General features: G+C 38.4%; 2 protein-coding genes and 2 pseudogenes across 4 annotated transcripts in view; all 4 read right to left on the bottom strand.

Annotated features, from left to right (window-relative positions):
- Window positions 1-829: 829 nt before the first annotated feature.
- LOC148726213 (uncharacterized) overlaps window positions 830-25,000 on the bottom strand; it is a 44,440-nt pseudogene continuing 20,269 nt past the window's right edge. The window contains exon 6 of the transcript XR_015989840.1: window positions 830-1,177. The product of XR_015989840.1 is annotated as an uncharacterized LOC148726213 (transcript). The remainder of the gene's footprint in view (window positions 1,178-25,000) is intronic.
- On the bottom strand, window positions 10,011-14,066 carry LOC148726217 (uncharacterized). Its single transcript, XM_088728167.1, has 3 exons — window positions 13,538-14,066; window positions 11,660-11,780; window positions 10,011-10,703 (listed from the first exon to the last, which is right to left on the bottom strand). Exons 1-3 carry the CDS (start codon window positions 13,883-13,885, stop codon window positions 10,261-10,263), a joined length of 912 nt encoding a protein of 303 aa, XP_088584293.1. The 5' UTR covers window positions 13,886-14,066; the 3' UTR covers window positions 10,011-10,260.
- On the bottom strand, window positions 15,138-17,786 carry LOC148726216 (uncharacterized; annotated as a pseudogene). The gene is made up of 2 exons (XR_015989841.1): window positions 17,031-17,786; window positions 15,138-16,211 (listed from the first exon to the last, which is right to left on the bottom strand). The product of XR_015989841.1 is annotated as an uncharacterized LOC148726216 (transcript).
- Window positions 22,005-25,000, bottom strand: part of LOC148726215 (C-type lectin domain family 4 member E-like) — a 3,972-nt gene continuing 976 nt past the window's right edge. The window contains exon 2 of the mRNA XM_088728168.1: window positions 22,005-24,758. Within this exon, the coding sequence (XP_088584294.1) occupies window positions 24,330-24,758 (429 nt within the window). The 3' untranslated portion in view covers window positions 22,005-24,329. The remainder of the gene's footprint in view (window positions 24,759-25,000) is intronic.

The following is a 25,000-nucleotide window of genomic DNA, read 5'->3' as shown; positions in this document are numbered from 1 at the left end:
GCTTGTCGCACTGTGTAATAACACTTATCGCATTTTGAAATAACACTTGTCGCACTTTGTAATGAAACAGATGTCTATCATTCTTCATGACAGATATGAGTACCATCGCACTATGCAACAACACATGTCGCATTTTGGCATAAACGTGGTTTACATGGTTGGAAAAAAGTTAGATCCAACGAAAGCTATCATCCTTTTTATTTGATGGAACAAAGTCATGAATTATAGAATGCCGAACGAACTTTTCTGGTACTAAGGTAAATATTGATGGTAATGTTAAATACATGCACATTTTACCGACGTATGGTTCTAGCGTACATGTAGTGCCCCCTCTGAGAACAGTTAGCACAAAAAGAAGTTTATATGGGAGATTGGTGAAACTGCGCTTGCTCTGATCAGTACAAAAACTCAGAATAAACTAATTTCCTTCTTATGTCATCCAAAAGATAAGACAGAGCAAAGGTATTGACCAAGATTAATTGGATAAAAATCGGGAATATTTATAAAAAGTCTGTGGCTTGTCCAACCCTACTTCATAAGCAGAATTAGTATGCCACAGACAATGTACCAGACTTTCTGACTCTTCCCCAGTTCGTCGGGCGGAAATAGGCCTGCAGGCTAAAGTCGAAGCGGAAAACAACGCTTTTGTGGATTATCTTTTTAGAGCTCTCTGATGGTGCACGATCTATTGTTTTTGTGTTCACATATTGTGACTGGATAAGAAGTTTCTATCAGTTTGTCATGTCAACGTGATTGAAATATTATTGAGTGTTGTGTACGCTCATGTCCAAAATTTGATCAATAATACTGTTTCATGACAACGATGACATCATTGAACCAAGATACATCCCATCGCTTTGAAATGTGTGTCACCGTTATTTTTAGCAGCCTCGTTGCCACACGTGTTATCATCGTGGCAATGTCCTCCAGAGCCAAAACTAATTCCTGAAACAGGCGTTGTCAGGCGTTTGTTTAACATTAAAGCCTTCTTTATTACAATTGGGCTGCGGTGAGGCCCTCGAACCAATCAGCCGACCTCCACGTGTCACGACCTAATGAGGTTACATAGTATTCACCGCTGGCGATCAATGAGTAGAGAGACTTCGCCTGCATGTCAATAGCTATGTACCGCGCATGGCCGTTAATCTTCATACCAAGACAAATCTTGGTGAATTGTGTGCTCCAGTAAGTGTGTAATTTAGCCTCTTGTAAGTCGAACCCAGACTTCCCTCCCTCGAGATTTCCTTGTTGCTCCAGAGGTTGGAGTCGTAATGGAACGTTCTCTGGGTATCAGTACATACATAATTCTATCAGGACAGCCTTTCATTTGGCGCGAAAATAAGTAGGGATATATATAAACGTCTCAGTGTAAATATCATTTGTTCCGAGAAACGAACAGTCTTCTAATAGCAAAGCTGGAGGAAAACTGTGAGATCCGAGGAATAGATAATGTCCACGAACGAATTTACAAGCTTCAAATATTAAGCCGTAGGTAGGCTTATGTAATTATCATAAATATGCAGCGCGCGGTGCAAAACGTTTAAGAACAGCTTTCAGTCGAAAACAGGTGCAAACTATTCAGGAAGACTTAATGAACAATATCTTAAAGTCTTCTCTGCTTACAGCATCAAAATGCACTCAAATTTTGTCAAAGAATACGTTCATAGAATCGCAATAAAAGTTTCTAAACTGGAGGATATCACTTTTTAAATATCAATTGGGCGCAGAGTTTCTAAACTGATGTCCTGAACGTTAGCCCTTTGTCAGCGGAAAAAAGGGGGATTGTGGGTTGTGAGTGGTATACTTTAAAAAATCTCTACAACTCAGTTGATAAAACCAAATTACCTCGTAACTTGACCCCTCCCCCCAGCCCGCCCTCTTCATCGGCACAGCACTTCATTTTTTTAAGAAATTATCCTCCTGAATTCTAAAAGCTGGGATTTGAAACAAGTTTAGCTAATTTCCCCTTTTTCTTTTAATATTTCAGTTACAGTGTCTCCAATGTTCACAGAGGTGTTGAGTCTATCAACACCTGACTACAGTCCGTGATAAAATGTTTTGTTTTGACAGTTGAAAGAATGAAACAACTCAGAGAACGTCATAGAACCTTGATAACTTACAAATTGTTGTCATTGATTTCTGTGCACGATGAATTTCACGAGGCTACTAGTGAAAAAAAAAACACATACACACATGCTGAGCTATTAATATACCAGTGAGTTTTCAAATGAAGTAAAATTGCAGTACTATATCCTACCAACTGAAAAAACCTAGCATTTAAAAAAGGTCTTTTACTGCTTTTCAAATATTCTTTCAACATATTATCACATGCACTGATGAAGTGTTTTCTTTGTTTTGTTAACTAAGTAAACGTTCTAAATAGTATTCATTTTCTTTTGGTCAGTAATATAGTACTTACCATACTGTGCATATATAGCACTGAGAGACACCGATTCTACAACAACGCACTCTTACATCTTTTTGGTGCAATGCCCTAAAAGGTATCACAGAAGCTGCTACTGTGGACCTTTTGAGGCTGAACAGCCTAAGAGGTACCAAACCCACCTTTTTCTTAACCTCTAAAAGCAACCTCGTTCCCAGGGCCTTTTCCCTTAACTGGGAGCTAGCTAAGGGAAAAGGCCCTGGGAACGAGGTTGCCCTAAAATACACAATGAGCACCCAAGTCCCTTTTATCTAAGGAGTCCCCCCTTCCAAGGGTGATAAGTACATGCCAATTGTTGCACGTGTTAAAAAGATGTATTATGAAATTGTAATCATAACGGTCTTAATGCAAGGAAGTATATTTCATCCTGAAAACATTGTATGCATAGCATACCTCATCATCATCATTATTACCTTTATTTTTCCTATTGATATCATTAACTACAAGTGAGATAAAATAAAAGGAGAAAATAGAGAGAACAGAGTTTTACCTATTGTAGGAAAGGGAGAAGTGTGTAGTGACCTTAGCAGCAGTTGCTTTGGAGATGGTCACTACCACATGATTTCACGAGGAAAATATTTTTTAAAAGCTAGCATACTATATTTTAGTCTCCCTCGCAGCCGTTTTTTTGGATGTCACGCAACGCTCCCCCAAAAGAACGGCTGCTGACAACCGAACTACATTCCTTTCTCATTGTCCTTGCGGTTTGGTCGCGGTCTATTGAACAGACCAATCACATACCAGAAAATCTGAATGACGTAAGGTTTCACGCGAAAATGTGTATGTTGGGAGAAACACTGAAGAAATTTGTCAATGAGAGCTCGAAATGTTTCACATGTTCATCGTTGTGCCCTGATAAAGATAGAGTATATATTTTTGGGAAAACTTCTCACAATTTCGTTGAAATTATAGAATCTACGCTTAACATAGATGTCAACTGCTACGCCAACGACACGAACGCTAGATTGTTTGAGCGGTTATTAAAGTTTCAGCGAGCAACTGAGAAAGTAGAAGAAGCTAAAAACTGAACTGAAACTCTTTATTCGCACTATTTCAAGAGGTTACTAAAGATTATAAAAGTCAGAATATATAAGAAACAGTAAATTACATCAATAATGAAAAGGAAATACAAGACGCCTTTCAATCTAGGCCAAGGGCTAAACGCTTCCTTCGACCTACAGATGGAGATCAGGAGTTAAAGAGCGCGTGCTTGCCGTCAACAAACCGGGCGAAGCTTCGAGAACACAGCAATTTAGGTCGGCCAACGTCTCCTATACTACTTGTACTTCTTCATTTGCCAGTCCGCTGCTAGCTGGAGCGAACCCGATTAGTTATGTTCGTGGCTTCTTATCACCGGTACAAGAAATCGGCCTGAATTATCGAGTGTTTCCGCACGTTGGTACAACGCAACAACAACAATAATAATTATGACCACTTTCATCGGTAACATGGTCAAACACGAGCGGGAGTGTTTGGTATATTAACGATTTCCCGGATCCTGTAGGCAACTTAACAAAAACATCTTTCTCGACTAAAACTTTTTTAATTGCAAGCTTCTGGTGAGCTTTAAGCTCGAAAATTTTGAACTTTGACGACGTTTAGCGAAAAGCTCCTTCAAGCACCACCATTTGTCTTGTGTTTTCCACATGAGGATCGCGAGAGAAAACGATATCTGATTGGACGAGTCTCAAAAGGTGAGTCTGGCGCGAAAAGGTTCCTGAAAATGGAACCCGAGCTGTGATTGGCCACTTCGGAGAAAGGAATGTAGTTCGGTTGTCAGCAGCCGTTCTTTTGGGGGGAGCGTTGCGTGACATCCAAAAAAAACGGCTGCGAGGGAGACTAACTATATTTAAGATTTACAAAGAGGGAAAAAGGAATAAAAAAGTAATACATTAAGCAATAATCATTATTTATACTCAATTGATTGTACAATTATATACCTGATATGTACGTAATCACACACCTAATAAGGACCTTCCCTGATTTTCTCCTTGAGTTAATTAATGCAGATATCAATAGTTGAGATTGTCTCACTCTCGTGCTGTTGTCTAACTTTGGATTTGCTTTTGTTTCTAAAATTTATCTGTAGCAGTCTTTTCATTTTTGGAGCGGGTTCCAAATTATCATAATTATATTTTCGTCTGTGCTTTTGCATGTGTCTGATTTGATGAAGGTCCATGTTAGATGTGCAAGACAAAAACTGTATTTCATAGTGAACAATACCTGTTTTAAGTTTCTTTGTAACAATATTAATGTTAGATATAGCTTGTTCTAATAATGGTTTACCACTTACTTTCATTTGTTGTATTGCAAGTTCACAAGTATCTTCATAGGTCAATAAGGAGAACATGTACTTTGCTCTGACTGTTGAAAAATACAAGTAATACCTAACAGTAACTTGCAAGGCCCTTTAAAAACCCTGTATTTCCACTGTAGTTGTTGAAAATTAACTTGCAAGCCCCTTTAAAAACCCTGTATTTCCACTGCAGTTGTTGAACATTAAGTTTTCGAACTTTTTTCTTATAGTTTAAACCACTGGACAACATCCCATAGCTTTGAGCTTTAATTTGGACTGATATCTGAACTCCACAAATATTAAGACTCGTGTATAAATCTTCTTCTTTTAGATGCCTGTTGATGCCCATGTTATGACATAATTTATTTCCTAAGTCAGCTATGCAACATAGGGTTCTGGAATTCTAATAACTACAAGACTTTGTTACTTAGTAACACATTGCATAAAGCCCTACAGCAGAGCATTTTTTTCGAGAGAAAATGCGTTCTTCTCTCAAACTGTTCGCTGCAGTTATTTCATATGTACTTAGCTGCACTCCTCTGAGTTCATAATTGTCACTGAGGGAGTGTATAGTCTGGAAATACTGTGCTAAGCCCTGAGCAGATGGTACTTCTAATAGCACACATGTTCCTGAGGGATGGCTTCCGCCATACTCGTCTCTTGCATGAGAATCAAATATCTCATAACCCCCATTATCAGCATGATAGATACTGACACCATTTACATAGTATTGTCAAAATAAATGAAGAGTAATTTTGTGACAAGAGTGATTCAAAAGCCCTTTCTGTAGACATACTGTACTGATATTCCTCAATTATTGAATCACACTGTTAATATCACAACGATTAACAAACACCGCATCATGAGATCTGAATTCCTTTGCATACTTTATTTCTTTTGCAACATCATTTTTCTGTGTACACAACACTGAATCGTCACACTTTTGTTGTATGCACGGCGCTACTTTGTCCAAATTATACATTATTCACATTCATTTGACACCGCGTTGTTTGGTAACAAACAAACATTCCTGCATAACAAATTCGTGAATTCAATATTCGCAGAAAGGCGAAGGAACTAATGGAACGAACGGAAAAATAACAACAGATAATATACTCTGTTTGAGCAAAAGCATAACAAAATTATGTAAGCTTAATAATCATGATAGAGGTCACATAAATATAACAATTACGTTTATCCCCCCTGAGGAAAGTCCAACATGGTATCTTTGTTGTCGTTTCCCAGAGTTTGATCACGAGGCACCTTGTATTTATCAGCAAATGTTCTCCTGTAGAAATTAAAAAAAAAATATTCTTACATTTAACACCTTTGGGTGAAATTTGTATTAGAAGGTAAACATGAGAACCGTACGCTATAATCCACAAGTCACTTTGTTGCCGAGAAAATCAAGCTTTCGATAAAATCTCCAGACGACATAACTTTTTCACTTTAAAAAGAATATTAGATGATAAATATTTGAGAAGGAAGTTAACCCAAGCTTCATGTTGTATTTCTTATCTTAAAAAGCTAATGGAATTATTACAATAATAAAGTATAACATGATTCCACTTAAAGAACTTGTAAAAGGATGCGAAAGAGGTGTTAATGACGTGGTCTATTTGAAGTGCATGTCTTTAAAAAGGTTGCAAGCGAAATTGAATTTTAACAAAATTGAGGACTGCAGAAATATACCGCTCTGAAAAATAAAGAGAGAAGAAAAAGCTTTAACATACCAAAATCCGAAAAATTTCCCACCTATTTTTAAGGTCAAATTTTGAACGGACTCTAATCTATATTTTCTTATAATAAAGTTCAGATATAACGCGTGCTGTCATTGGTTGAAAGTGCGTGCTCTATCAGAGTATAGAACATGGAGTTGAAGCTGTCATGCCATCTGCCAATCTGTAACATGGCGGACCAAATGCCGAATTTTTCTCTTGGATTTTTATTGGACCCTGAAGTCCTCGACGACCTAGAAGACGAAAGAGTAAACGAGCTGTTAGCTTCGATCGATATAGAGGATACTGTCAATGACAATACGACCTACCCTTTAACTGAAAGTGAGGTTTCCAACAAAGTTAATTACGAAAACAATGAGCGCGGCGGCAATTTAAACAGGCAAAGATTTGAAAACATGTCAAGTACTGCAATAGACGAGATAATTGTACGAGCAGAAACAAAGAAAACCAAACAATCCGCCATATGGGCTATCCGAGTTTTTGAAGGTGGGTTTTTTCGTTGCAAAAATATAATAAATACCATATGAAAACCTCGAATAGAGTGGACACACATTTGCTAAACTTTCGTGCCAAAAAAAAAACAAACAATCAAAGAAAGTGGACGATTTTAAAACTGGCTAGCACACACACGTTTCTAACCAACAACTATAACGCTCATTATTCTAATGAAGTTATCACATTTTAGTTGTATATAATCTCTGAGCTACAATTCTACATCAGTTTTAACATTTTACTTGATAATGAGGTCATGCAGACTTCGAAACGTCGTAGTTTTTTACCGTTAATTTTTATTATCAAAACTATAACTTTGTCTAGAAAATGAACACCAAAATACAAATAAAAATGTTTTTTTTTTCGTTGCCGTTTTTTAATAGCCTGGTGTAGTGAAAGAAAAGTTGCCAAGAACCTCCACGAAATGAGCAACAAAGAGCTTGGCCTATCCAGAAGTTAAATCCTGCCTGCGAAGCACTTTTTCAGTACCCAACGCGAGCCGTGAAATCTTAAGTTAAAGTTTTGTACGACAACTAGCCTCTGGGGGTCAACAAAATTGAAGGAATAATGAAAGAAATTTCTAAACTAGCGTCTCTTTCGAGAATCTACACTAACCATAGTGTCAGAGCCACTGCAATCACGCTGTGGTCCAACGCGCAAGTTCCATCGCGGCACATAATGGCTATCTCTCGTCATCGCAATGAAGCTAGCCTGAGGAATTACAACACTCGTCCATCCAGTGGACACCTAAGGGCTTGTTCAGATATCCTCTCTGGTGCAGTGAATAGAAGACCATCGCAGCCAAGTTCCTCTGATGCAGCCACCAGTTCAAAAAATCCTCACGCTACTGTAAATTCGACCGTTGTTTATTCACAGAACAACACAGCGCAGCAGTTTGTCAAGTTCCAACCACAGGGTCTAAGCAGTTGTTTTCAAATTGTCACGTTGATAACGTCCAGGTTTTCACGGACCAAAATTTGGCCGGATTTCATTAATCATGTTACTACAGATGTTGGTTTTTGTACGCAAAAAATACACTTTTATGCATTCGAATTATTAAGCAAGATTTGCGATTCTTCGTGATAGCTTTTGATGGTTTGACATTTTGACAGCTTCGGTCTTGTTCATCCAATCAAATTAGGTTGCCCATTCTAACAAGGATTTTGATTGGCTTATTGTAAGCGTGCTCTGTCAGAGTATAGAGCATGCTGACGACACTGTTGTTCGCTTTGAAAATAAAGTTTGTTTGAAAATTGCAAGTAATGTGTGGGGAATTTAACAGATTCTTTATTATAAAACAAATAGAGAAGCCTTGACTGTGCTCTGTTCTGTAGTAAAGCACTTAGGAAGCGGCTAGAGCACTCAAGAAGTGGGGAGTACACTCGACAACGTCTCGTGTTTCTCCCTACACTCCTTTCGTGCTCTAGCTGCTTCCTGCGGGCTTTACTAAAGAACAGAGCACAGTCAAGGCTTCTCTATTTGTTAACTAAATCATAGTAATAATGGCCTGTTTGCTTCTCAAAAAGCTGTTTACTTCTTATAGCATTGAAAAAATAACACCTCCATCCTCGGACAAAACCTGTTGAGACACATTACAAAAAAACCTGTTTTTTGCACTCACCCAAAAATGCTCACCGTCGCAAATTCAAAGATTGTCTCCCCCCTCCCCTATTGCAATGTTGTTTGCTGTAACACAAGAAACGCATGCTTGAGCTGTCAAGCCCCCAACAACATTGTACCAGGGGTGGAGAGGGGGACAAGTTTGTTCCTTTTGGAAACGATTGTTGCATGGCGGGAAATTAAAAATTGCATTGAAATGTCTCAACAGTTTTTTCCGGGGTTGTTGATCATGATGAATTTAATTCTTTCGGATGCAAGTGCATGAAACAATCCATTCGAAACATCGAGAGATCTTGCGGGGAAAATGGCAAGCACAAAAATTGATTGTACGAATGATTCTAGAAATGATGATGTTTCCCAAAGACATTGCATTTTCGTATTGTTATAATTTGTATGCATTTTAAAAAGATATGTGATATGAACGATAACAACTTAAATTCTTTTACCATAAGCAGCACTGAGAAAGTTATTCCCTCCTCTTCAGAAAAGTGGATGTCGTCGTAAATCACAATGACGTTGTGCTTGTCCAGTTCTCATTTTCCTTCGCCTTCCTTCATGATGGAGCCTAACTTGAAGTTCGTGGACGTACACCACGAATTTCGCAGACATTCATGACTGCACGATAACAAATTAAATGGGAGAATCAAATCTTTTGACAGAGTATCCTAGAGGCTGTTTGTTTTCTTGCGTTTCAAAAAATGATGAATGAGAATCTGATATATATTCCTAATTTGAAATAACGGCGGTAGTTTGAAAGACGAAGAACAACAAGATATTTTTACACTCCATTATCAACAAACTAACTAAAAATATCCTTCTGAGTAGATATTCATATGTTATTACATGCTGCAATTGCCTTATCTTGTATCGACTCTGTGATAATAAAGGTGTTTCGTCTCCGTGATCGGCTGCCGCGTTACCACAGCCGAAGTCTTCATATGGAATATTTTCTGTAATCTTCGGATAATTTCTGATAACATTCAGTTATAAATTGCCGCAAATGAAAGAACTATAATCTGAACGAAAGAGGCTGAGAGCTATTTGCAAGAAGACATAGAAAAGGTAACCAAAGAACGATGAGAAAACTATTCTAATTCAGATGATGCAATTGAAGTGTGTTGAGATATAACTTAAAAATGTGTTTGTTATGTAGCGACGATTTCACCGACCAATTCTTGAGAAGAGATTTTTAAACCGGATTACTGACACATGTCAAGCTTGAAAACGAATTCTTTTGACGAGTCCAAGGGATGATTCGCGATAAACGACGTTCTAACGTCGATCAGGAAAGCAGGGAAGTTGGGATACGCAGGCGATGGCGAAGATTTTTTCCAAGATGGCGGTTAGGGGCATTCATGAGATGTTCTACCGAAGATAGCATTCTGTCAATATCATACGAATAAAGATTTAGCAGACAAAAGCTCATAATATCTTATTTTACTATATTCTTCATAACTAATATTTTCACTGACAAAGGTCCATGTTTGATGCTATAACTGCCATTCCATTACTCTTAATGTTCCACTAATTTGGTCGGTGTTTTAATTACGGTTAAAATTAAAGTTTCTTTCAAGCATAGAATATAAATAAAATGGTTTCTTTCAAAATGAAGGCAGTTGGGGTGTGTATATCAAAGTGAAGGCACTGAAAGAGTAAGAGCCACTCACGGGCTACTTTGGAATACCCTTTTGGCAAAGAATTAAAGGATATTTATATGGTGGCTCCCTCCTGCTCAAACTACAATAATTGTCGTTCCACTTTCCATTTTCCTGCCCTTCAGTAAACGTGTGGACACATTCTTCTCGGATGCTGCTTGGCTGCGACCCAGCCCATGCAGAGTAAATTCCCAGGGGAGTATTATCGACCCAATAGAACGCATAATCTCGAAAAACATCTCTGGACAGTCCAATCCACACGCCTAACGCTTGCACTTTTGGCTGATTCGTAACCAGGTTTAGTATGATATTATTCTCGTTCACGGATTTTATGACGGCCAGCTCTGCTCCATAATTTTGACAAGTCCAGCGAGCATAGTTCCAAGATGAAGTTGGGATATCGATTATGAAGAAACACGAGCTTTCAAAAACTGCTCCAGAACCCTCAGGACAATTACCTGTTCGACAAAAAATGAGATTACAGGTTAGACGATTGACTCAGTAACCGCTGCGATTCACTCGTTCATACAGAGATTCTGCTTTGAACGTCTCAGGGCTAATTAATGCCTCAAACAAACAAATTTTGAGTATTGATAAAACGAAATGAGCGGACGACAGTTTCTGTAAGCCCTTTCAAGTGTTTTCGGAATAAGATGATCTATGAAGTGGTAAGGATTTGACCGGAAATCTATGAACTACCACTTTTGCCAACTCCACGCTTTCCGGAAAGGTATAATTGTGAGGTTACAATAAAGTTTATTAGGAAGACGATATTACGGCATGTTAAAATATATGAGAAGGTGTAGTCTGATCGTCCGGGTGAGTGTAGTCCTGAGAAGGACTGTTGTCGGTGGCAGTGACTGACGTTTCGACAACCTGTGCGGAAGTCATCATCAGAGTCAAGTGAATGATTGTTGTGTCATTCACTTGACTCTGATGATGACTTCCGCACAGGTTGTCGAAACGTCAGTCACTGCCACCGACAACAGTCCTTCTCAGGACTACACTCACCCGGACGATCAGACTACACCTTCACATGTTACCCCCGGGTTCAAACCATTTACTGCATTAAAATATATGAATCAGCAAAATGAGCAAAATTTTACCCAAAAACACACGTGACACACTGGCCTTTTCATGCAACCTCGGGTGACTTCTCAATCTCGGGTTGAATCACCGCAAAGGGCAACCCATTTCCTGTGAAATTATTCTCTTTTTGGAACTATTTTTCTGATGATTTTTCAGTATAGCCTTGAGTGAGTTTAGGCAATTCTTTGTTAGAAAAGCTGAGCCTGCTCATTCTTGAAGTTAACCTCAACTTTGTAGGCAATCACAGACAAGCCTGGTTCAAGCTTATTTTCAGCACTCTTTGCTAAAAAATAAAAAAAAAAGGGCTCATGGAGACATGCCCTACCTGAAAACTCATATCCATTTGCTGCGGGAAGCATAATCTCACATTTTTCTCCCATCCATGGCATTTGGCAAGAACATGTGAAAGTGTTTTTCTTCGTGTCTGAACCGGTAATCAAACAGCCCTTTGAAATATAAGAAAAAAACAAGAGTTATAAAAATTAAAAAAGATAATAAAAGCGATAAATATAACGTACGTCTTTTACGGTCCTTTTAACGCTGCTTTGGCGACTTTCTTTGTAAAGCGTGTGGTACTACCAGTGAACGGTATATAAAAAAACACTATGAACAGTTGACTGATGGCACCACACGCGTTACAAAGAAGGTCGCCAAAACAGCGTTAAAAGGACCTTTGGCGACAAAACAGCTACGGAAAAAAGGTATGGAGACTTAATTTCTTTAGAGTTTTTCCTTTTTTCACGGCCCAAGCTTACGCTTAAAATTCGATCTTAATCTGTTAGTCGGGTATTCACGTTAATGATCTTTAGATCCTAAAATTACACACAGTTCGCTTGGGCCGCCTGTGGTGATGTTATCCGCTTGATGAATGCAATAGTTTGACTCAACGAACAAATGAAATGCGTGTACAAGAGGTTATATGCCTATGTGAGAAATATCTCCCAAACCCAAATCATACCCAAACATAGAAATAGATGGACCTCGACTCCATCAAATGAGCGTAAACAACCTCTCGTTTATAAAAGTTTTAGACATAATCACCGCAAACGAAGGATTTCTTAGGACAGCTGCCTATTAATTAAGGCATGTTAATTTCAATTTTTAAGGGTTGAAGGCAGTTACCCGCAGGCTACTACATTTGTATTTATAACATAACCAAAGTAAAGCGCGCGCTCTGATTGGTCAATTTAGCGTCCCCCATTTGCCCATGGGCGTACGCTGCTGACGTGAGCAAATGCAAAGACTATTTTTCCGCGCGCGCTTGTTTTTTCTGGTCACGTAAGATTTGCTAAATAAAAGGGAACTCTTTAGCTACAATGTGTTAATGTTATGTTATAAAACAAATGGTAAACACCACAGCGTACACTATTGAGTTATGGATGCACGCGGGAGGTTGCTAAGCACGAAAGAAGCGTAAGAGTCGCTCGAGGCGATAGCCGAGAGCGACTCTAGCTTCTTGAGTGCTTAGCAAACCTCCCGCGTGCATCCATAACTCAATAGTGTACGCTGTGGTGTTTACCATTTATTAATTGGTTCATAATCATTTGCAGGGGCTTATATAGTAATTGCTTCCTAGCTGACTCTTGTGGTGATATTTTAGTTCACTAATTATGAATGATGAGCTTAAAGCACCCCACAGGTGAAACACGAACCCATTTGGGGAAGTTAAAATTGCTGTACCAAGTAAATAAAATTTTCGCGCTCGAAATTTAGAACAAAACTGTAAATTGCTTGCAATAGCTTCAAACGCACAAAAAAAAAAAAAAAAAAAAAAAAAAAAAAAAAGAAGAAAGATGCAGATGTTTGTAAGAAATCTCCAGTCGTATTACGATATGAACTACCTTACTTGGTTCGGTTGTAATTCAATAAGCAGATATACTGCTCTCGGAAACGACATGATTCCAAAGGGGAATATGCGGTTATTTTACAATTGTAATGCTACACAGGAGTAAGGCTGTCGACACATCTTATCGTGACTGTAATGATTATATTTGGCTTACCAAAGCAACAGAGACGAATACCTAACAGCGGAAGGACCGAATTATTTAATAAACACAAACCTCGAGGCTCATACTGAGAATACATAAGTCCCATTGCTTGCGCAAAACCGTGGTTTGGCTTGGAGTTCGAGTCAATAACTGGCCCAAAGAGTTATCCCGGGCTATACTTAACTGGCTGTCATTGATATACTTATTTTATTTACCTTAAGTAAGTGCGAAAATGTAACTCCCACTTGGTTTCGGAGGTTCCTGTTTTGGCTGTTGATCAAGAAATCATGTTTGTTCAGTTCACACGTTCCCTTTCCCCTGTCTATGGAGGACAACTTGAAGTTTGTTGAAGTACACCAAGCATTGCTCAGACAGTATTGGCCACACGATAACAAACTGACAGAATAAAACTGATTCACGACGTATCCGATAAGCTGTATATCTTTGAAGGTTGTAAAGTATGATGAACGAGAATATGTTGTGTAGTTCTCGATGGAGAATTCCAATTCTTCCGCCACAATAACTTGAAGCAAAACTGACATAAAAAGTTTTGTGTACATCATAATTAAGGACAATAACGGACATTAACCATGTTAAGGGCAAGCGCAAAGCTATGAGCAAGCGGTTTTAGTACTGCATTTGGCTGTGTTTCTTGCATAGGTCCAATATCGAAAAGCACTTAATCTTTTTTTATGACACCAAAAATACTTAAGAAAATAATTAAGACTGTACACCTGTCTCTACACAGGTCACGAATTCTCTGCCTGGTTTGCTATCTTTGTATCAGATACCATGGATCAAGATTATTCCATGCGAAAACTTGCACTGGATCATCATTTAGGCTCTAAGTCGGTTCAAGACTAAATGCTTTTTATAAATATATATCACTGTCAAAAATTGAACTGAGAATACATTGTGAAAACATTGAATCTATTATGAGCTAGAAAAATTAAAACTGGTCGCCTCTCTGTGCTAAAATCTCTCTGGTACCTTGGTACACTGTTTATCTGCGATCTTTTTTTTAACCCGATAGGATAGAGTAAGGCTCGGTTCCTGCTGGACTTAATCATTATATATTAGAATTAATATGTAATCCCAATTGGTCGACAGCACTCAATAGCGTCCTAAGTTCACATGATAGGCAATATAAGCGGCGGATTTCGCATTCAAAGTTCTCTAGTTTCCAAGTCCCTAGTTCGTGTGGAGTTTTGAAACTTTTTAAAATTCAGATAGAAGCGCCTTCTTTTGTAGATTGTTAAAGAAATGTGTAATAAAACAAGCATTAAATCCGATTTTCGCCTGATATCATCAATTATCAAACTTTATGTATGTAATATCCGCCTCAGCGGCTTTGGCAGATAACTCAGATCTTAGTTTTGATATTTATGTTAGTATATATCACAACAGCGGTGAGCATTGAAGGCGTGCTCCGATTGGCTACTCAAATTCCTAATATCCTTTTCAATTCACCTCTGAGCCTGTGGCGCGGAATTTGAGCTCGGGAATATGGTGATCGTTGCAGGAATACATGAGTTGATCAAGATCATCTTTTATCGCACTTTCTCGTATGTTGGTTGCCATTTATCTGCATGTCTTCCCATGGTATCCAAACCGAAGCGAGTCAATCTGCAGGACTTCGCTTAGCCAACAGTATTTAAAGCTCAAGCATGAAATCGTGGTGATTTGGCAGCTAGTTCAAGATAGCGCCCACACCCTGAGATTGCACATATTCAGAGAGAAACAACACGAATAGTGTGCTTTCTCCTCACGTCGATCGCAATAACAAAAAACAAACAAACAAAGAAACCAAACTAGTAACATAAATGACTCAATGCGATAACTTTAATTGCTTTCAGCCATTCACGCGGTTAAGTAATGCATCCAACCATCAGAAATCAAACACGAATTTACCCCATGACATCAATATATAGATTAAATTCTTATTTTTTTCTTCTTTTAAATAATTAAGTGTTGATAATACCAAACACAATCACAGGACTGATTAACCATTTCCGTTTCTACTTTTAAAAATAAAAAAATATTTAACAGGTCGCATTCTGTATGCAAGACGAATAAGAATTCCTACCCACCCACGTAGAAAAATTAGCTTTTGTTTTTCCGCTTAGTGACAAGAATAACCTCAGCCAAACTCTCAGTAAGAGGAAAAGAACCAAAAAGCGAGCGAGCAAAAAAATCGGTGTAGGCTTGGGAAGGAGAAACTAAGATGCACTAAGGGGTTAATCCTTTCTGGTTTTTTTTTTAATTTCGCTCTCCCCACCCCTCCGCTCGTCCCTACAGACTTACTGTCTAAAATAAGATTTCAAAAAAGTTTATGTAGCTCAACGACTATCTGACCTTCTTGGCTATTCATCATGCAGCCAAAGAATATTAGTCAGCGTTTTGATGAAAAGATCCTCAATAATTATATATTCATCTGGTCAATGCTCTGGAAATAAAAGTGACTCACAAAAGTTTCTTCTGGCAAAGAACCACCGGGGGCGGGGTAGCAGGATTCGAACAGAAACAGTCATTCCACTTTCCCTGTCGCTCTCCTGTCATGAATATGTTGGCACAGTTCTCTACTAGTGGTTTATTTGGTTCTCCGTCAGCCCACGCAGAGAACTGCCCCGCCAAAGGTGTATCGTCAACCCAGTAGAAGTCACCCATGGGTTTTCTCCTAGTAAGTCCTAGCCATGTACCGCTGACTTTACCGTTTGGCTGGCTCATAACCAGACTTAACATGAAGTTGTTTTCATCTGCAGATCTCATAATGGGCAGGTGCGCCCCATGAGTCTGACAAAGACTCTGTGCATCGTTCCATTCCGAAGTTGGGGTGTCAAAAAGGAGATAGCACAAGCTTCCAAAGAGAACCCAACCTTGGGGACAATCCTTTGGAACCAGAAGCATTAAGGAGAAAATGAGAGAAATAAAGAAAATCATGAAAAAGAAAAAAAGTAAAGTTATAACAAGGTTTTGTAACCGAGTCGACTTAAGTTATGATTGAAATATAGACCAATCCTCCTACAAGAAATGACTAAAGCTTAGCTTCAAAGCTTAGCACGAACTCTTAGAATTTCTTACGAAACATCAGAATTACTTTTAGCACTAATTTAAAAGTAAGATAAATAAATTTTGTGTCAAAATTGGTGTCACTTAATTTAAAACCAAGAAATGTACATTCAAAGAGAACAAAATCTTCTTCTCCATAAAACCACCTGCAATAGTGGAATATTAGTGAAGAACCGCCTGCCACTTAAAAAATAAGCGAAACAACGGGGTAAATTAAACTAAGTTGGTAAAATCTTTGACTTTCTGCGCGAAAAGTTACTCTGACCCCTTATGAAAAACAATTTACCATGTTCAGAATGTTTATCAAATGATATAAACTCACGATGGCCTCGTCGGATCACATGCAAAGATAAAACTCTTTCGCTCAGTTGCTGCAAATTCAAACAATCAAATTTGCTAGAGAGCTGAAGGGAAATAAAAGAGTGTTTCTTTAATCGTCAATTAAGAAAAAAAAATTGAAACCCAAAAAAGACCGAGAATTATCAGGTCTATTAGAGATTCATTTTCTTTTCTAAGTTAGTTCAAAATAAACGTTTCCAAAAAAAAAGTTACTATAATACAACATCTGTTAAAAATTAAAATAAAGTGGCACAATTTGTAAATTTAAGTTCAGATATCATTATGCAGCACTGAGATTACCAGCAGTCGTACTGAAAAAGTAACGCCGTCCCGGTCACCAAAGTTGATGTTTCCGTCAGCAACGAACATCTCGTGATTGTTCAGTTCACAAGTTCCCTGACCATCCTTCTTGGAGGACAACTTGAAGTTCGTGGAAGCTCACCTTTGGTTTCTCGAGCATTGCTGATTGCACAATATTAAACTTGGAGAGTCAAATCGTTTGAAAGAGTATCCCAGCAGCTGTTTATTCTCCCATAGCTTAAATTGTGATGAACTAGACAGCTTTGAGTCGTGGTTAGCGTTGGCAACCACGGAGACTGATGGAGTTTGAACTAACAGTACTACCAATATTATATTCCTCAAAGCCATTTGCCACCAAAGTGAGTTATCCGCGAAGATGGTGATTTAAGGTTACAGATGAAAGAGATATGTTATCTCAATCGAAAATTCTGTCATAACATTACGTGAGAGATTGCATGGTACTGAGACGTCCCTCGATCAAATTTAATTTCAGTTTCTCTGTTCAAACAATTTCAATTCTGCACTTGAAAACATAATTATAAAACTTTAGATAGAAGTCAACCGGATTTGAGAGACGCGCGGCGGTTTAATGTTGGAAAGCATCCTCAGGTTGCTACACTTTTCATGGACAAAGAACGTAAAAAACACAACTTTTTTGTCTCTGCGTAACCACGTTGCTCTGTGTAATGTCAAGTACGTAGACTTTCGGTCATTTCAATAGCTCTTACCATCAAAGTAAGTTAAAATATATAAATATCTAATCCAAGACAACCGAACGTTCCCATCTACAAAGGCACCTGCATAAAAAGTGATATACGAATGAAGACTTATCTGCCGTCTTGCATTATTAGCCTTATCAAACAATATCAGCCCTATAGCGGGGCTAAACTTAGCTGAATTGGTGATATCCTTTAGCTTTCTGTCTGGAAAGGTAATTTGAGTTCGTATGCAAAATCATCTTACCGTACTCAGAATGGGAATCCAGGGGAATTAATGCAAAACGACTTCCAAGAGTCTTATGCAAAAATTGAAAGAATTTCATAAATGGGCTGCATATTCCAAACTGGTTGTTTTCACGGGGTGCTGGAGAGCAATGGAAGGACATTTTTATCTCTAGATATTACTGTTGTATAAAAGAGGGGAAGTACAAAGCTAAAGAACAAGAATCATCCGCCATTTAAAATTACTTGATTTTTTTTACCCTCTTGGGTTCACAAGGAATTAAAGTCAAGGTCCAAAAGTGATTAAACATCTTAATATTTCATTTTCTTTGGATTATCCTCACTCTATTGAACACGTCAGAGTAGATGTTACAAAATCCGTAATTCTTAAAAGTTCATTAAAAAATTCAAATCGCTTGATAAGGCAATTTTTTTTGCAATATCTATCAAGAGGTACTTTGTGGAGGTTCCCTTTTAAACGCGAACTAAGCGTTTATGCAGCTGATGGATCCCATGAATATTCATGTACCATAAATTTGAATCTCCCGTTAGTTTTTCCTCCTCAGTGCCACAAACGTCTCTTTTATTGACAGTAAATTGTCATGTTGTCATCCGCATATGCGAATTTTGGAATAAAGAAACTAAAAATTAAAGCTTATGCACATATCTGTCACATAACGTCGAGATCAAGTTTCTTGAGGAAAGAGATTCTTTCTTTCCTCTGTAACCCGAAATCTCCATCTCTTTAACTTTTTTCGGTTGCAAATGGCTTGGAGGGATACAGTATTGTCATTATTGTTCGTTCAAACTTCATCAGTTTACTTTGCCGAAGCTAACTATGACTCCATGTTGTCTCGTTCATCCCAATTCAAACTATGGGAGAATAAGAAGCTTCTTGGATACTCTTTCGAACGGTTTGACTTTCCAAGTTTGTTATCGAGCGATCAGCAATGCCTGAGAAATCAATGGTAATCTACCACAACTTCAAGTTGTCAACCAAAAACGACGTCAAAGGACCCGGCACTTGTGAACTAAACAAGTACGACTTCACGGTTGTTAAGGAGAACATCAACTTTGTTCATTAGCAAGATGTTACTTTCTCGATGATGCTGAAGGTAATTTCAATTTTAGTTTTAAATCCGCCTTAAGGATTACCCTGCGAAAGCAAATTAACGATGCATGTTGACAATGGGAAGACTTTACGTGACGTAAACTCGACACGAATTTTCCAAAAGTTAGCTTTACATATATCAAATGAACGCGAAATTTCGAAAACAATGTGCGCTTGACTTTATTTTCAGCGAATTTGCTGCCAGCAGTACAAATGTCTCAACATGCAAATCTAAAGGGCAAAATAGCAGCATTTCCAGTCATTTAAGCTCAATGTTATCGTGTTATTGGATCAAGAGAGAGAGCACTCCCTTGGATCTTGGCATTTTCTAGTGCCTCGGCTACGAACACATGAGGTTTTGTAGTTGAAACAAATTGAAGGTGCTGTTCAACGACAATGATACAAAATAGCGTGATCTAAATTAGCATGGAGGTCAATTAAGCTACATCAAATCAACGTGATTTAGTGCATCCGCTTTGTCTATCATGTTTTTCTTTTTGTCCTGCAGGGTTGTCAGATAACTAATTGCCTTAATGGCGGTTCCTGTCTTCCCGACACTAAAAGGCAAACATTCTCGTGTGCTTGTAAATACCCTTGGATCGGAGAAAAATGTGAAATTAAAACAGGTGATGAGAAATCTTATTCAAAAACAAACCAAGGAATAACATTGGCCTAGCAGGATTGCTGCACTAAGAGTATTCGATTCCTTAGGCAGCAAACAAAACGTTATGTACTGGCCTCTGTGAAAATATTACGATTCTTTTTCAAAAAATTTTAAACAGTTTCCATCAGAAAATTTTTTATACATATTTGATGAAGTTTAACTTACCTCACTTAATCGAATGTTCCGTCGCCTTATATTAAGGGATCAGTTGCAAAGAAATTTATGAAGGGAAATTGAAAGTATGTTTGTTTTTGTTCACTACGTTAATTGATTAATTGGTAATGTCAAGATTGTTTCCAAACTAAGACGTAATGTGATTTGCTTGTTGTTGGAGTTTGTTGAAACTGTGGAGAACATTATGGTTGTAGACTTTTTTTTAACATTTCTCTCAGTTAAGTAAAAATTTAGCCAATTTCAATCTCTAGTAATTATTTTTAAGTGTAGCCGAGATAATACATCATGACAAATATCAACAGATGATGGAAATTCTCTCGATACTGACAACTTTTAACTCATTTTGCTTTAAAGAAGAGACTTTAAAACGAGATCTTGAAATCCACGAACGTAGATACAATTTGACTTGATATGTCTACTTACCTTTGTAACAATGAAAGTTCTAACGCTGTTTCTATTTCTAATAATGGGATATACAAGTGTATCACGATACTCACTGTTTCATATAACGCCTACAATGGGTAAACGACCTTATTAAAACATTGCCCGTAGGATCCCATCATTAAATAAAATCTTGCATTCTGATTGGTAAACGAAGCGAGGTATTTAGCGTAGAATTGCGAATTGAAAACGAGGCTAAGTGATATTGTTTCTTATTTACGTATACATAACAACTATCAGTAATGCTGTTTTATTTTTACTTGTTTCCATTCAATTATTCCGTTCAAGGAAAATCCATTACCTGACTCGTGAATTCCACGTTCAATTTCACTTGAAAACCAATAACGCACTCATCGCTTCGCGATTCGTGCGATATCGGTTTTCGCGTGCAATGTAATGCGGAATTCACGAATCAAGTAATGAACTTTCCTGTAATATAGGCTTCCTCTGATTTCTGAAACATTTACAAAACCCTCCTAGAATGCCCTCGCCAAAACTCAGAGCAGAAGAAATTGCATTATATTTACTTGCCCTTTACATTCCGATACATATCATTTGACTTTTAATCTTTTAATGATTCACCATATATCAGGGCAAATGAAAACAAAGCTTATCCGATACAATTGGGTTCTGAGACGACTCCTGTGTTTTGTCGCATGACCAGTCTTGGCGCATGCGGTAGGGGTGAATGGACACTGGTTATGAAAATGAACGGCTCACAGGTATACAGCTACAATTTTAGCTCCAAATTATCTTAAGACTGTTAAGCGGTAATGTTCTCAAAATTTCACTCGCCGCGGACAATTATTATGTGGAGCTTTTGCTCAGGATTTTTAGCATTGTTGTAACCACAACGTTAGAGGAGACACCCGGGAAATACAGCCTATGAGGAGTTTTCAGTCTATTAATGAGATCCTCTTTTGCCTATTGGTATTGATTAGAGAACGTTTCATTACGACTCTCATCTCTGGAGCAACGAGGAAACCTTCAATGTTGACGGAGGAAAGACTGGGTTTGACTCATAAGAGACCAAGTTACCGACTTACTGGAACACCTCCTTCACTAAGATCTGCCTCGGTATGAAGATCGAACAACATGTTAACTTCATACTTATCAACCAGCAAGCTAAATCCCTCTACTCATTAATCACTAATGGAAACCGTCGCCAGACCTCTTTGCGCCTTGACACGTGGATGAAACTGATTGGCTCACTGGCATCGTTACAATCCAATGTCAGGCTACATGTGTTTAATGTGAGGTGCTATAGAGATCTAAAGAAAGCTCGGATTGGAGTCGTTGGAAGCAATGAGAACGACTACAGTTCTTGTGACTCCAGAATTGGGTTTGTAATTGGTACGGAAGCTATACGCATTGATTCCAACTCCTGCGGAAGTGTAATGTATTTACTTAAAGGGATATCAAAGCGATGGGGTACATCTTGGTTCAACGAGAGAAGACCCAGCAATAAAATTGTAGTTCAAGGTCACTGCCTGATAATGTAAAATGATTCCTTCCAGCGCATAGTTTGACGCGTGCATGCTAACAATTTTGTTCCTCAGACTCTTCGTTTCCTCAGCGCTTAGTTACTGTAAAATATAACTTTCTAGAAATGTGTAGGATGCCTAGTCATGCTGACAAACTAGTTGAGTTTGTAGGAGTTTAGTATTCTTTATTTCTGTCGGTTAATTATGCAATATAGAGTAAAGAACTAGAAATTGTCAGTATCACCAAGTTACTTGGGTTTCATCTTGACAGCAGCCTCTCCCGGAGCAAGAACATGACTGTGATGATCAACAAAATCTGTGAGAGGCTAAGTCTATTAGAACGTTTGAAGCCGGCAGTTCCTAACTTCAAGTGCAAGGTTTACCTTTTATAATACTTTTGTCCATTCAATAAAGGATCCTGGGATTATGGCGCATCTGGGGCGATAGCTACGCCACCCTCTCTTATATCATATTCCGTCGACAGAAGCGCGCGGCAAACAAAACTACCCATGATGCTCCATCAAAAGCGCTGCTTGCCGAATAGGAGAAAGTACCTAGAATGAAAGCCCAAATAGTTTTTAAGGCACGGAATGGCATGCTGCCGAGCTATCTCTCTGAAAAATTTCAAAGATTCAATAATGTTCACTCGAGGAACACACGAAAGAGTTGCAGAAACTTAATTCTACCTCGAGTTAAACACTCATATGGACAGCGTTCGTTTGCTTTTGTGCAGCTAGAATTTGAAATAGTCTTCCCAATAAAATAAAAGACTGCTCCTTCCTGAGCTCAGTCATCAAAAAAACTAGGAAAACAAAGTTACCAGGCTAGGTTAGTTTAGTATCCATTGCAAAATAACTTTGCATAGGCGATATGTAGAGAACATTTTTTATCATGTTCCTTTGACAAACCACCACTAAATGTTTTGGTTGAACTATCGTTAGATCTGCACAAAGTAAAATGTTCCAATAAAAGATATCTGAACTAATGTGTGGGTTCGGGATCTTTGATTGGATTAAACGGACACACAATCACTAGAAATCCATACCGTTCACAATACTCAAGTCATCTCACAGAGTTTTCTCCAAAAACAATCTCCAGCGGTCATAGCCAAGTTTTTTTATGACACCTATGGTGCCTATAAATGCAGGCCATGAACTGGGCCATTTTTCTGTGCTGCTTCATCCACAGTGACGGAAATTAATAATCAGGCTCTTCCAGTAATATTGTTATTAATGACTGATCTAAAGACAAACTTTGCCATATCTTTGTCGTTCTCTGATATAACCAGAGTTTTGGATCTTGGCATCCTTCTCTGATATTACAGGAAATGTGTGCGCGCTGTAATAATTTCTGGCAAAAAATTCTGTTTCATTACAGAAGCTAGCTCGTCGATCTAGTTGGCATCTCAGAGCGACGTATGGCAAATTTCTGCTTTGAGCTAGACGTTCTAAGTAAAGACACCTCGGTACTTGTCTGATGTGAGAAGGTGGAGCGACTTTTTTTCAAGACCGCGTGAGAGGTGGCACATCGACCGAAAAATGACTATCCTCATATTTCAGTCAGAGATGCCTCATATGGTGCCTATAAATGCAGGCCATGAACTGGGCCATATTCCCGTGCTGCTTCATCCACAGTGACGGAAATTAATAATCATGCTCTTCCAGTAATATTATTATTAATGACTGATCTAAAGACAAACTTTGCCATATCTTTGTTGTTCTCTGATATAACCAGAGTTTTGAATCTTGGCATCCTTCTCTGATATTACAGGAAATATGTGCGCGCTGTAATAATTTCTGGCAAAAAATTCTGTTTCATTACAGAAGCTAGCTCGTCGATCTAGTTGGCATCTCAGAGCGACGTATGGCAAATTTCTGCTTTGAGCTAGACGTTCTAAGTAAAGACACCTCGGTACTTGTCTGATGTGAGAAGGTGGAGCGACTTTTTTTCAAGACCGCGTGAGAGGTGGCACATCGACCGAAAAATGACTATCCTCATATTTCAGTCAGAGATGCCTCATATGGTGCCTATAAATGCAGGCCATGAACTGGGTCATTTTCCGGTGCTGCTTCATCCACAGTGACGGAAATTAATAATCATGCTCTTCCAGTAATATTGTTATTTATGACTGATCTAAAGACAAACTTTGCCATATCTTTTCATATTTTCGCCTTAAATAAAGTTATCAATTTTGTGATTTAACGTTCATGTAAAGGACATTTAACTCCAGCTATAGCGAAACAGGTTTCTATTGATAAACGCGTTAGCTGTGATTTCTCTGTCGAATACCGGCAAACGATGCACAAGATTGATGAACGATGAAATAGAAACTTAAAAATCCTAATCATGTGAGAGCCCTCATGATACAAAGAGAGCAATTCCTATAACTCATAACGGCGTTCAAACTTTCAACTCCCAGTTATTCTTACGGAACATAACTGAATCATTATATAAGCAGAGGTTAAATCTCGAGCAATATAACAGTCAGGAAATACTTTTCTGGCACAGAACCACTGGGACTGAAAACCCAGTTGCACCGTGAAAAATGCAAGGAGAGTCGTGCCACTGGTTTTGACGATCTCCTTTGGTGAATATAAAAGCACATTTTTCACTAAGGCAGTTTGGTTCTCCTTGCGCCCATGCTGTGAACTGGCCCGCCAATGGAGTATCGTCCATCCAGTAAAATTCATTGTCCTTTTTTCTGTTCAGTCCAATCCATGCACTACCATTTCTCGCGTTCGGATGGCTCATTATCAGGCGAAAGATGAAGTCGTTCTCATCAGCAGATTTGATGATCGGCAGATGTGCATCGTGATTTTGACAAAACCTGAGAGCATCGCTCCAGTTTGTTGTTGGGGTGTCGTGAATGAGGTAACAGGAACTCCCATGACGATGCCAACCTTGCGGACACTCCTATTGGTCAATAGAAGGGGACAAAAAGATGAGATCACATTATCTTCAAATATAATCATCATGACAATGAGCAAAGAAGGATGGAACGTGACGGCTAAAAAACAGCTTCAACAAACTATCTTCGAGTGTTATGCTAGTTTTAATAACAAATAATTTTGCAATAAACATGATAGAAAGAAATGGAGAGGAAATTGTTATTTCCACCGATGGGTCAGATGATCGTAACAATGGTGACTCTTCGA

Source organism: Stylophora pistillata, chromosome 7 (genome assembly GCF_964205215.1).
Source record: "Stylophora pistillata chromosome 7, jaStyPist1.2, whole genome shotgun sequence".
In the NCBI taxonomy this organism is placed as follows: Eukaryota; Metazoa; Cnidaria; class Anthozoa; order Scleractinia; family Pocilloporidae; genus Stylophora; species Stylophora pistillata.
The sequence above is the reverse complement of the archived record's forward strand: the minus strand, read 5'-3'. Positions and strand labels throughout refer to the sequence as shown.